This window comes from Aplidium turbinatum, chromosome 1, assembly GCF_918807975.1.
Source record: "Aplidium turbinatum chromosome 1, kaAplTurb1.1, whole genome shotgun sequence".
In the NCBI taxonomy this organism is placed as follows: Eukaryota; Metazoa; Chordata; class Ascidiacea; order Aplousobranchia; family Polyclinidae; genus Aplidium; species Aplidium turbinatum.
The window spans coordinates 35,400,917-35,415,128 of NC_137472.1; the positions used below are offsets into that span (position 1 = coordinate 35,400,917).

The 14,212-nt window shown below is 37.3% G+C and overlaps 1 protein-coding gene across 1 annotated transcript in view; it reads left to right on the top strand.

Moving 5' to 3' along the window:
* Nucleotides 1-11,939: 11,939 nt before the first annotated feature.
* The window catches only part of LOC145776373 (low-density lipoprotein receptor-related protein 6-like), a 35,897-nt gene continuing 33,624 nt past the window's right edge, over nucleotides 11,940-14,212 (top strand). The window contains exons 1-3 of the mRNA XM_082587774.1: nucleotides 11,940-12,072; nucleotides 12,389-12,561; nucleotides 12,690-12,925. Of these exons, the coding sequence (XP_082443900.1) occupies nucleotides 12,009-12,072; nucleotides 12,389-12,561; nucleotides 12,690-12,925 (473 nt within the window). The 5' untranslated portion in view covers nucleotides 11,940-12,008. The remainder of the gene's footprint in view (nucleotides 12,073-12,388; nucleotides 12,562-12,689; nucleotides 12,926-14,212) is intronic.

Sequence of the window (14,212 nt, forward strand, 5' to 3'; positions counted from 1 at the left end):
TACCTTTTTTTCCCGGCCGGCCATGATGAAATGAACCTGATGTGCTCTCTTCAATTGTCTGCGAACCAGGTTCGCTTCTCATTGACAAACAAACATCTTGAACTTGGGCACTAACAACACTAACAGCAACACATAAGTAAATACACCGTAGAAACATGGTGGCCGCTAGGCTACTAAACTAACAAAACAACGTGCTAATTATAAAATAAAAATGCTTTTTAATTAATCATACCAGCAATTTTAACATTTTATTTAAATATAGCCTACACGAAAACCAAATAGGAAAGAGATCGGTTATAAAAGTCTCTGTTAATGAAATGGATACAATCATATACGTATACCAATTGTTACAATCAATAGGTATAGTTCAGACGGCAAGTTAAGAGGAGAAGTGCCAGATTGCTCCTTTCATACTTTCTTGGTAGGCGGTAAGCTACGTGTCTTCGATTAGGCGGACATATTTTTCCTCCACTTCTTTTATTCGAGAGAAGTTCCAAATCTTCTGTCTTGGTACCCGATCATATGCTCTTTTTAGGTCAATGCAGCTCTTCTTTTCTTCCTATATATTTTTCTACCAGCTTACGCAACGCAAATATTACATCTGCTTCTTCCCGGCATAAAACCAAACTGCTGTTGTAAAATAGTGACTTTTTCTGTGAGTTATTTATCTAATATTCTCTCCCACACTTTTAACGCATGCAAGGTGAGTTTGGTGCCCAATAATTGCCACACCCTTGTATGTCTCCCTTCACTTTGAAAATTGAAATGAAAGTGCTACTTCTCCACTAATCTGGCATGTTCTCTGTCTTCATTATCGTCTGAAAAATAGCGGTTAGCCATTTCGTTCCAGTCGCTTCTACACTTTCCAAACTTCTGTTGGAATGTCATCTGGTCCAACTGCTTTTCCTCGCTTCCTGCAAGGCATTCGATAACTTCTCCTCCTTAACTTCAGTCACATCTTCATCCACTGTTGGATCTATGGTCACATGTTTTCTTGAATTCTCGACATTCATCAATTGCTGGTAGTAGACCTACTCTCTCTATTTTTCTAGAATGTCTGCATCACTTATCAGGATCTGTCCGTTCTTATCCTTCACCATCTTCGTTTGGTAGACATCTTGGGATTTTTTATTCTTTTGTTTGGCCATTCGAGTTGCCTTCAAAAGTCCATCTTCACTTTTTAGGCTTTTGTACAGGTCTTTATATGCCACACTCATTGCTTTCACCACCGCCCGCTTTGCTTCTTTGCTCGCAGTCTTATACGCCGAAAGATCAGAATATCACGTGCTGAGTCACATGACTGAAATCAGCTGATTCGCATATACGTTGATTGCGTTATTGTTTTCGAAGAGGGGAATACGTTGAAGTGCCTACCCTTTTCTTTTCCACAAAGGCTTCCTTCACCTTGTTGATAAACTAGCAAATAAAACGAATAAAAAACAAAAAACGAAAAAAAACGACGACTAAAAACACCGTTTTTAACTGCTTGACCAAGCACTTCATGTGTAAGCCAGCGCACTTGGTTTGGTTGGTTTGGTTTTTAAATCTTTTTCAGAGTGGTCGACTTGCCTTAGTTGAGCAACCTAACATCGAGAGCTCTCACTCTCGCATGTAAGGCAATGTCGACTAAAGGGCGTGAGGACTAGTCACCCTCCTCCGTAGGCTTGTAAACAACAAAACCATGCTATGAAAGCAGGCAAAAAAATCATTAATTTTGATATCAGCCCCAGCCTCATGGGCAAAACACGTGTCTATCGCTGAATTGATGCTACACTCGACTGCCGAGAAACACATGGTTTTGGGAAAAGTTTTGATGGCTATATAATGTGGAGGCTACACCGCTATGGTTAGCGAAACACAATGCTCGCTGTTCAATAGTGAGTAGTCAGGTAGTGCTGACGCCAGGAAGATCGCTCCTTCTCTACTTTTTTCATTCAGTTGTAAACAATTTTTTGGCTATAAAAGTTGTAGCTTGCCATAAAAAACATAAGCTATTTGTTTCCAATCCTCGATTTACACAAAAACAATTATTAAGTTAAGCTGACAAAAATAAGTGGAGCTGTGTTCACAAACTTCATGTACTGTTGCCCCCTTACAGTAGGCTAGTCTACAGGCTACATTATCATCGCAGCTCAGTGGTTAAGCGCCCGATTCAAGATCAAGCTGCGCTGATTCGACTCGCTTGAGCAGCGCATTTCAGGTCTGCTGTCCATCCATCGGCACCCAGTGAATGGCGTAGCTCAAAGACAACACCACTTCAATAACTATGGAAAATTTACTCTGGCAAGCTCGGTAACGTGACCTGCGTCAATGATTCAAATCCTCTACAAGTATGCTCAACTGTCAGGGATAACTAAGAAAGGTTTTGTTAGTCGGAAGATAAAGATTCAAAACCAACCAAGTAATCCCAGCATTGCAAAAGACTTCAAGTTACAAAAAAAAAATTATTGTGAATAAATTAAATAAGTAGACTGATCATAATAAGTAGCCTAGTGTTTCTTCAGTTAGATGGATGAGCTTGGTGATCTTCAACAGAGTTGTTAATATTCGGAGACATTTTTACCAGGCACAACCGTAAATCCCAATGTTTGCTGATTGAAACTCGATTTCGTCATTTTGATGGAAACAATGTCGCGGCTAAAAATCTTTTTTTTTACCAAATAAGACGTTGGAAATAAAAGAATCCATGGTCCTGCGCCGACCCATATGAGCGGGTATATACAAGTTTGCGATTATTTTTACTTTTTGAAAATGCACTATCGTCTCCCTATCGCCTCATCTGGGGTCTTTGCCCCTTTTGTATATCTTGTGTCCCTGAGGGTCGATATCGCTCACTTCGCAAATGACTGCTTATACTGTAGGCCTACAACAAAAACAATGCTAACTCCCATTTTGATGAGCACTGTAGGCTATAACTTTCCTTTTCTTTAAAAATCCTGTCAGTTCTGAACTTGTTTTCGATGCAGTTAGCTGATTCTATAGCTACAAACCTGGTTTCACTTCATTGACAAAATACTTTAAACAAGATTTGACTCCGCAGCGCTTTATAAATTGTTTTTGGAAGGAATTTTGCAATTAGAAAACCAGCTTTCGCCATATGTTCAACTTTCTTTTGTTGAACTTTTTTGTAAAACTTACTTCGGTCTGCACACCAACACGCAAACACCAAGCGCAAATTGAGCGATCTTGTTTTCCAAAACCAAACTAACGTCGTTTCTCCAATTTGTGTGATGAGCTGTGAAGAGTAGTTAAACGCAATACGCCTGGAGGCATAAAAAATTTTCAAAAAAGAGTAGTCAAAAGTAAATCAACGATAAAAATACTAAGTTCTGTTAATAAAATGCTGAACTTGATCAGTGAACCAGTAATCATTTGGTTTGCAAACAATTGACCACTAGGCTGCAATATCAAGAAACTGTCATCTAATTCTAACTCACAGCGTAGGCTATGCTTTTCAAAGAGCTAAGAGCAACGTAAGCTATCTCGGTCTATCTGCAGTGAGAAGAACGCTGTACAAAAATACATATTATTGCACTAGGCCTGTGTTACGTTGTTTCTGCAGGAAAGCTTGTCAAAGATGCGGCATGGAATTGGAAGAAATCATCGCAAACTAAGAAATGTCAACTTTTATACTAGGCTGTGATGGACAGTAGGCTACAGAAACTCCTTGACATTGAAAGTAGTGATTGACTGTAGGTTTTAAAGTTTAAACATAATTTCAATCCTACCCGCATCAACGTTCCATTTGTATCATGTTGTTGTTTCCGGTATACAAGCTAATATGCATGTTGGCTTATTCTGGCTTATTCATATTCTTTTCGTTAACATTACTTTATAGACTACTGTAAATCTATATGTAGGCTAATACATAGTCAAGGTGGCTGCCACAATAATAATCATATTTGTTTATTGTCGCTCTACAACAGCTAAGGTATTTTTGCGATAAGGCTCATTTTTAATTTTATATCCGGTGTAAAATGTCATCACATTATTGCCTGACTTATTCTCACTGCGTTATGCAAGAAGAACACTATCGGTACCGTTTTTAAAGTGTGCAGTTTGGCCCGACCTAGAATCGATCTCAGATCTACCAGCACCAGAACCAAAAGCGAAACCATTCTGCCACTGAGCTGGTGTTGCTGCAACAAAACTTCCTGTGTTTCTGGTACAGACGTTGGAAATTGGAACTTATTACATTCGTAGCCTACATCCACGTTGCAGCCTAATCACTCAGCGTTTTTTACCACGTTTCATGATTGCATGCTTGCGTGTCTTTTTTGATGAAATAATAATTGCTTTTATATTGCCAAAAATTTATTTCACTTGCAGCTTTTGTAAAACCTTTGGAAATTGAAACTGGAATTGATTAGTCAAAGCTTATTTGAACAGAAGTAGGCTAACTTAGTATGTTTGTAATTTATTATATTTAATTAAATTATATCTCTATTCTTATTCCTTTTTTTTTCTGAACCTGCACGGTTACACTGAGCCGGTTTCCTGTAACTTTTACATTGCTGAGTCTTTTATGACATCACAAATAAGTTTTTGAACGCGAGACGCTCAAAGTAAAAAATTCGAGATTCCTGTCACTTTTTGAATTTCTTTTGTAGCCTATGTTGTATAATTGGTCACAGCGGAAAACCATAATACCTTCGTGGGAAAGTTGTAACATAAAATTCCAGAATCCTTTCGTCTGTATGCGATGACACTGAAAAAATACTCTTCTGAAAACGTCTTTTCACGAATTGTATTTCAAGAAAAAATAGCCACAGGCTGTCGAAAAGGAAGCGCAACACGTACGCACTAAAACTTGTCACCACAATACAGATTACTGAGGATAAAAGACGGAAATTTCGTCTAGATGGTAAGCACAAGCAAAACAGTTTTAATATTCGACCAACCTTTCTAACGACAATTCTAAAAATGACGAATTGATTGCGATATTCCAAAAGCACGTAACCAGCTTCTGTGACGTAATAGTCCATATGCATTGTTATGCAATTTCACAGGTGTTCAAAAGGATTGTGCAATGTTTTACAGGTGTTACGAAGGGATGATGAAATCTCTACTCATTTTTTAGTAATATTCTATGACGTAAGACGCCAAGTTAAAAGTAGACCTTAACGGTTTTATGTGACGTTTGATTTAGAGAACGATTGTCCGTAACAATAATTTAAATCGCTATTGTTGCAATTGCAAGTGTTAATTGTAGGCCCATTTCTACAACCGACGAAATATTTTGTTCACTCGTTCTAGGTTTGGTGCTTGTTTAAGGTAGTATTTTTCAAACACTGTTTTATAGATGTAAGTTTATATTTTAAACCGTAAGAGTTTATATTTTACCAACAAATAGCCTCGGCTACCTTAAACCTTGGTCACTTGGTCAGACTATAAAGCATAGCATTAGGCTACTCTAGATAGAAAAAAATGCCAAGTTATATCGAACGCTCTACTCCTCCAGTAACCACTGAACGTACGTCAATAATTTTTATTCATTGGGTTGAGTACAAGTTCACTACGTCGTGTAGGCTACTACAACTTTATTTACGACGTAAAAAGTGTTATATCACATTTTTTGTTTTCGGTACAAAATCTATCCAATTGAGAAAACTAGTTGCTGTAAACAACAACAAAAAAAAATTATCAACGCAAGCTAAGCAGGCCAATGGTTTAGGCTAATCTTACGCAGTAATATGCCATGACATAGCCTACTGGTTAGGCTATTATTGGTAACTGTTTTTTGCTCAATTTGTTTTCGTTTCGATTCGAAAAAAATGTGGAATGGCCCCAATTGAGAAAATCCTGCCTACGCCACTGGTTCCAGCTTTTTATTGCAATGCAGCTGTAATTGCATTGTAGATCAATTATGAAGTGAAAATGGACACAAAACAAAATTAGCCTACTGGCATTACATTTTTTAGAGAATGCATCCACATTACGTTGACAGTTAACTACGCGTTATGACGTCACGTGCCAATGCATCTTTTATTCCTAATGCTGTGCGTCAATTTTTTTAAAATGAGGACCGATCAACTATGAACCCTTGGGTTTGTTTGTTCCAAGCCTAGGCCTACTATAGGCAACCGTATAGTATAGAAGTAGGCTACAGTAGGCCTACATGTTTTCAACCGCTTGTTCGCCGAAGTTATTGTACTTAAACACCCAATAGCGTTGACAAGCAAGGCCTACGAAAGAGGGTACGGAGGTTACGGCGTATCCTTGAGGGCCCATTCCTGTGATTGTTGGGGTGCCTGAAATTGTAATTTTAAAGTTTACGCGCAAAAATGTATGGTTAAAACCATCCTAAACAAATAAATTCAAGCATAAAAGTTGTTATTCTTTAGCCCTGGGGGGCCCATAATGTAGCAAAAAGGGGCCGGAAAGATAATTGAGTTGCATTGCGCTAAAATTAGGGGCCCAAAGTGGTGATTTATTGCTTTACGTGCAAAAAGTTTCTGCTAAAACTACCCTAAATTAAATCATAAAAGTTGGTTATTCTTCTGTTTGGGGCACTAGTGTAGCATAGTGTAGTGTAAGAGGCATAGTGTAGCAAAAGCAAGGTTAAGAAAAACCCGGGCTTTTTTAAAAGTCCAACCCGCTAGGATTTCTTTTTAAAAAACCCGGTTGTTTTTGAGCTTTTTTGCGTTTTTAAAAAAACTACAGTAGGCTGTTTGAAAATGGCAGGCTATAAGTTAGCTTCAGGCTTATTTCATTTCAAAATGAATTTCGGAGTTGGAGCAGGAGCCGGAGTCAATACTTTTGGAGCAGGAGCGGAGCCGGAGTCAAAAAAAGTGTATTTACCTCTGCTAGGAATGTGGTGAATGCAAAAGTCAATTACAAGGTTATTGGTCAGATGATTAATTTGATTATGTTTTAACAAGATGTTATGTTTGAGCCTTGGTAGAGAGCTTGACTTGTTTTAGATAGCCTACATAATAGGCTAACACTCGATCAGTAGCCTAACGATAGCGGATTTAACATTTTTGATTACACACATAAAAGGTGGGTTCCATACTTGATTCAAGCTTTGGGGGATGAGAAGATAAGGTTCTCATTGTACTAAGCCTTCGGCACTAACGAGAGTAGGGTGGCCAGTTCCTTTCTCTCGGCCGCCTTTTCTTCAGCAACTACGCCCACCCAATTTATTACACCCTGGGTAGAGGTGAGCGGTGTTTGTCAACAACCAGCGTAAGCCGGGAGTCGAACCAGGTTTGCATAATTGGAAAGCCAACGCCTTATCCGCTGCGCCATCCCACCGCATTATCCCACCGCTGCACGCCCCACCGCTGCACCATCCCACGATTACACACATAAAAAACTACTAAATCCAACGTTTACGACACCACATAGTGTACTCTTTAGGAATGACTATAGGCTAGTAAGGCTACATCTAAGAGAAACTGTAAATAGCCTAAATAAATTTGAAAATTTTACATTAAAGCTGCCTACAAGCGACACTTCTCAACAACTGACAAACGAATTCAATGCAGGATACGCAAATGGGCGAGAGACTGATCACATGATATGCACAACATAAAACACTAAATAATAGTTTTATTGCAGCCTGGTTTGTTTTGAATCTTTATCCTCGGACTGACAAAGCCTTGATTGGTTATTCCTTGTAATTTCGCATACTTGCAGAGGCTCTTGACACAGAGCCGGTTGCCTAGATTGGCAGAGTGAAGTTTTCCGATTGTTGAAGTGTTGTTGCAGGGGAATTATTCCATTCACTATGTGCTGCTGAATGGAGAGCAGTCCTGAAATGCGTTGCTCAAGCACACACCCCGAGAGTCGAACCAGCGCAGCGTGATCTTGAGCCGTGCGCGTAACTGTAACATGTACCATGTTTTTAACTAACAAATTTATATTTTAACATTTAACCGAAAATTATCAGTATTGCAAAATGCATTTCAATGCTGCAAATTCAAAACCAGTGTAGGGTTTTACCTAACTTACTGTCGTAATTTGGTTATAAAATAAAAGGATAATTTAAAAGTATATTGAGACTCTAAGTCTCTAATTTAAAAGTATATCCTACTTTAGAAGGATAATTTAGGCTTCTGGCTGTCTAGTCTAGGGGTATGACTTCCTACAAAAGGCAAACGAATTAAATAGAATCATACATTTTATTGTTTATCAATATTACAAGTTTTAGTATTCGGGGAGTTGAGAAAATACCTAACTAATTTAATTTATTGAGACGGGTGTCGGGTGAGTGACATTCTCCCGGCGTGAATTTAACCTTTTCGTTCTAAAATTCAGTCCGTTCGTTTTGCTAGTCAAATTCCGAATGCCTGTCATTTTCAATTCCCCGCTTACTTCATAATATACCGGTAGAGCCTTTTCATCAATAACAGCTATCGTAAGAATCAAGGGAAAAGCTATACCGGTTTCATAGTTATGTCGCTTTAGAAATACAGATGTGTTGAGCTAGATTCTGTGTGAGTGGCGTTTGTTAACAGGAAGCTTGACTTATGTTCTATGAGAACGTTAGGTTTTGAATTTGCAGCATTGAAATGCATTTTGCAATACTGATAATTTTCGGTTAAATGTTAAAATATAATTTTGTTAGTTAAAAACATGGTACATGTTACATAACCACTGAGCTAACGGGGTGGATACTATCATTGTGCACAGATGTCCAATTCTGCAGTAAAATGTTGAATGGTGTGCAATAAGCTTACACCTAAGCAAACATCACTCATTTTGCCCAAGACAACCGGGGCCTGAAGTGAGAGGGGGCCCGGAATGACTTTTCGTACCCCTAGTAAAAATTTCTCTCAGAGGCCCTGTTGACAAGGAGATCCAGGGAGGTAGGCTACTTTTGGATTCGAGCCCTAGTAAACGGAACATTTTCATGAGATGGTTTAAAAAAATTTACTTTTGCATAATCGGGGCTAGGGGCTCCGTCAATAATTTGAAGCCTCTGTGAGTATGCGAAATCGATCAAATCAACAGAAGTAAAGTCGAATAACAGGTCATATTGTCATATAGCTACTGGCTATTATATTATCCATAGGCTATTTCAAAAAAGCCACATTCTCATCCTCCAAGATGTAATTATTGACGCATTGGGAGTTTAGTTCAGTTTCGTTTGCCTCATCACCGCAATTATATGTTAACTGTGAAAAAGATTTCCTTGCCTGATCTTACAGCAAATAAGAGAAACCTGGATGATGGGCGACACCTTGACGCGGTGTTCAGGCTTTCAACTAAGATTCCCCTTACAAAAATAGGCATAATATTGCTACTCTTTTTCGATCAAATTAAACTTTTCTTATATCTTTTAAACATTGATTCATACCAGATATGTGGTGATTTCAGTCATAAATGATTATTTTAGATGTTAGCAAGGGCATACAGATTAAAATATCACTTAAAAGCCCCCCCTGCCCAAAAAAAAATGTATTATGGGCCTACGTTTTCCCATATGGTCTATTATGTTCCTATACTGAAAATTTGAAAGGGCAATTGCTTGGCGAATACTTGAAAAAATCTTCTCAATTTTTTTTTTGGTAGAAACTGGTACTTTGGTACTAGAAACTCTGAGGAGTTTCTAGTACCAACCTCATAATTTGAGGGGGTTGCCGCCATGTTTTGTAAAAAAAAAAGTTTTTTTGACTTACCCTTTCACACAGCCTAATAAGTCTTTTGGGCTCAAAGCCAAAAACTCTCCTCTTGTTTACATTGTTTTCCAGAGGAATACTGGAAAGCAACCAAACTTTAGTTTTGTCATTAAAGACACACTGACATTTTTGTCTATTCGGTGAAAGGTATAAATACAAGTCGACGTTAGGCTACACAACTCGGAAAGAAAGAGAAAAACCTTTTATTATATCAGTTGCGGGAATAGTATACGGTACAATTACAAAAAATACGAATAAAACAGCACCATAACAATCTAGATTCCACAACAGACAGGAAGCAGCGAAAGACAATATTAGTCATTGAATCAGCTGCCAAGCGCAAGCAGCCGATGGGCTTTCTCTTTTTTATCGTATCCACTAAAAGTTTAGATGTCAACAACTTGTGCTAAAGCCAACTCACTTTAAATAAGAGTATTTGGTAAACTTTGGACTGTGCAGACTTGAAAGGGCTACCATGTTTGCAATGTAAGTCACATGAAAAAAACATTTCAGAATTAAAATAAGTTTTTTGGAAACTCTGCCTGCTTTCTGGTATTGGTATATATCATTTCATTCCAGTAATCCAGTCATAAAACTTTTAATTTTAAATTAGTAAGTTACTCAGTTTTGGCTGCTGAGTTCGGTGGATTGCTTGTGTTCATCGCGATTAATTAGAAAATTGCATCATATTACCTGTAAAGCTACTTCAAATTCTGAAGTAAAGATTAACACAAAACTGTTTCTGAAGTGGTCATTTTGTCTAACAAGTGTCAAACATGAACTGTTGCAGTATTTTATGTACTGCAACAGTTCATGTTTGGTTTCATGTTTCAAAAATGTACTGAGTAGGCTACCGTAATCTACTTTGACAAACAAATGTCTTGAACTGTTGCAGTACATAAAACATTTAGGTACAGGCAGGCGCGAATCTAAGAGTTTTTTTCGGGGGGGGCCAGAAAATTTAAAAATCAATTAAAAAGAAAGAAAAAGCTAAACAGATATGAACAATGATACTACGACATATACGATAAGCTATAAAATACACATTAAAACAACCATTTTCATCAAATGTGATGCTGAGGGACTAATATCAGCTGTTTAGAAGCATATCAAACCATTTGATGCGGAAACATACAATTTCTACAATTTTTCACAAAATTTCGGGGGGGCCCGGGCCCCCCCCCATAAATCCGCGCCTGGGTACAGGCACAGTATGGTGGCAGGCTGCTACTAGTTAAGAGGTTTTAAATCTTTATCCTTGAAGAGCCTTGATAGGTTATTTCTGGTATAGTACCGTAGTTTTGCATACTTGTAGAGCGTAGAGGCTTTTGTCTCAGGGCCGGTTACCAAAATTGACAGAGTGAAGATTGTTGTTGTCTGGAAATTATTCCATCCACTAGGTGCCTCTGAATGAAGACCAGTCCTGAATTGTTCAAGCCCATACTCTGAGAGTAGAGCTCGATCAATATATCGGTCAATCGATATTTATCAGCCGATATCAGGGGTAGCCGATCTAGGTGTATCGGCTATTTTTCGCCGATAAACATTGGCCAGCAAAAGCACACTCAAAACCAGTCATACATGTCTTTAAAAGAAACACAAGTTGCTCAAACGTGCTTGTAAAGAGTGTATCTAAACTCTCTCGTTTACACTCTCTCATTTTAATTATGTGCACGCGGCTGCACACAATCCATTTTTGCACGCAGCACATGGATTTGTATCACAGAACACCCCCTACTTCTGTCCCCAGTGAACAGCACTGTTGGACTGATTTACAATGGCAAAAGATGTTCTCTTCTTGGCATAAATGCTGAGAAACTATGATTTTTGAACTATACATATATACAATTTGAAACTGTTGAACTTTGATTATTGAATTGAACACAAAACAGTATGTACGGTACCGGTATTGCATTTGGTTGTTTCTTTTTTGTTTGGTGTGTGATTAGTGTTAAGAAGGATTTTTTCTTTACAGCAACCAATGCATAAACTTGCACCACTGCTTGTTCTTGTTTATGCAGTCAAAATTTTACATGTAGTTATATAGGCCTACCAGCCAACTTGCAGAAATGACTACTGGTCAATGCAAGATGTCATGCTTGAGTGGTGCAAAGGAACTATTGCCGCAAAGGCTATATATAATTACTATAGCTAAATAAAGCTTCTGCCAACATTAAAAAGGTTTTTGTGTTTTCTCACAGCATTGTGCTAAAGCTTTCAATAAGTAATTATTGTTTGTTTAGTACATATGATAAAATGGTACACTTAATGACTGCTGTTTCAGGCTGAATTGAAATATATAATTAATAAAGAAATCAAGCAACAGGAGTTGAAAAATGGGATTTAGATAACCTAGTCTAGCCATAACAAGTCAATTAAGCCATGATGATTCAAAGAGTCATAAAAGTTTTAATATTTGTGATATGCCAATATCATGCCAAAGCAGGTGAGAAAATTTTTTCAGTTTTTGTTTTTACAATATATAATTAAGCTTTGCTACTGGAGTAGCATAGTTACACTCTTTATGGATTTTTGTCAAAACTTCATTAAACGGTGATGTTAACCTGTGTTGCATTCAGCTGGTATAATAATCGTAACAGTGTGTCTTTTTTGTTTAGTTATGACATATACAAGGTTATAGTTATTATTTTAGAGTTAGACTTCACATAGTGGTAACACTGCAGTAGCTAATTGCATATTTGTACTTTAACAAATTTATTTTTATTACAATAACACTAAACTAAACATTTGTTTACTTTTAGAAATTGAAAATCCCTTGCTGCTGTTGGTTAACCAAGCTGATATTCAGTTCATCCCGGTTAAAGATCCCAATAATACACAGATAGTAACCCGTACATTGAAACACACAGGATCATGTGATTTTCTTTATGAACGTCAACTAATCTATTGGATCGATGCAAAAGATTATGGAAAGGTGGTGGAGAAAGAAACTTATTTGCACTGGCTTTTTTATTTTTTATCAATCAAACTTTGACATTGTAAAGTATTAAAAAATAATATTCTGTAAATAAGTCAGTGATACCACTTTTTTGTTATTTTTAGAGTAAAATTCAGTACATGAACATGTCTGACCCAACTCACAAAATTGTTGATGTGATTTCTTCGAGAATAGAACAACCAGATGGTTTGACTTGTGATTGGATTGGTAGCAAAATTTATTGGACTGATGCTGATAAAAATCGGATTGAGGTCAGTGAGCTTAATGGGACTTCACGAAAAGTTCTAATCTGGAGTCGTTTGGATCAACCAAGGGCGATTGCAGTGGATCCTGAACATGCGTGAGTTTATTTTGGTATTTTTATTTTTTTGTGATTGTACAGGGTCCCGCAGCTAAATTAGAACTTTCATTTTTGCATATTTTTATTTTTCTAATCAAGAAGAAATTTTCTGCAGATAATCTTATAAAGGTATTTTCAAGGAGAGTATAGTAATTAGAAATATTTAGACAAACTTCTTGACAAACATGGCAGAATTAATAAAACGGATAACCATATTATTCAAATTGAGATGTGTTGGAAACACTCCTTTGGATATTATTAAGAGCACTGGCTACTCAAAAACGACAGTTTATGGAGTTGTGGCCAAGTTTGATGCCGAAGGGAAAGTGGAAAGTAACCTCCAGAGCCCTCGAAAAGATCAAAAACAAACAAAAACTTTTCTGGCGGGGTTGAAAAGGTTGATAAAAGCAGACCCAACACAGTTGATGACAAAACTGGCCAAAAGATGCCATGTCAGTTGTCAGTCACTCATTTGAGAGAGAATTTTATTCCCCTTATTTCATCAAAGCTGGACTTAACAAAGTACCTGTATCTGAAGATTCTGAAATATTTTACTACCCTGGATTCGAAGAAACTCTGATACTACCAAAGTCATGCTTGTTCAAGAGTCAGCAAAAAAGTCCAGATTTATCCGAAGAATCTTCCCATATTTGTCCCGAAAGACATTTGACTTAGTAGCTCCTCAGATCTGAACGTTTGCGACTATTGTCTAATGTTTTCATACGAACGACGTTTAATGTCTATTCAGCATATTTAAAGGACAGTCTAACTGAATTCAACACTCTAACCTCGACTCTATTAAAGCAGCCATTTGAAGATCATTTCAGAATCTCAATATTGATGAAGTGAAGAGAAGTTGTTTATGGTTTTCACCACCAAAATTATCGAAGCAAAGAGTCATTGTATTGAATAATTGTGTTAAATAGACTGTTCGGATTACATTAATAAAGTTGAAATGATAATTTACTTTTTTCATCCTTGAAATTGGGAAATTATAAAAAAAAATGTAAAAGTCCCAGTTTAGCTGCGGGATCCTGTTGTTATAACAACTAACTATGTGAAGTAAAAAGAAGCACCAACTGATGCAGCTTTATTCAAATAGCATTCAGTTCCAATAGAATCATCCCATCTCCTGATACACCTATCCTGGTGCATGTAAGAGAAAACAGGCTACTTTACCGTTTTGACTGTCAGTAAATGCTAAGTTTGTTACTGTTATACCATGAAACCATGTACAGTAGTACCGTACCAGATTGGTCAAAACATTGAATGACTGGTTTTCATGGT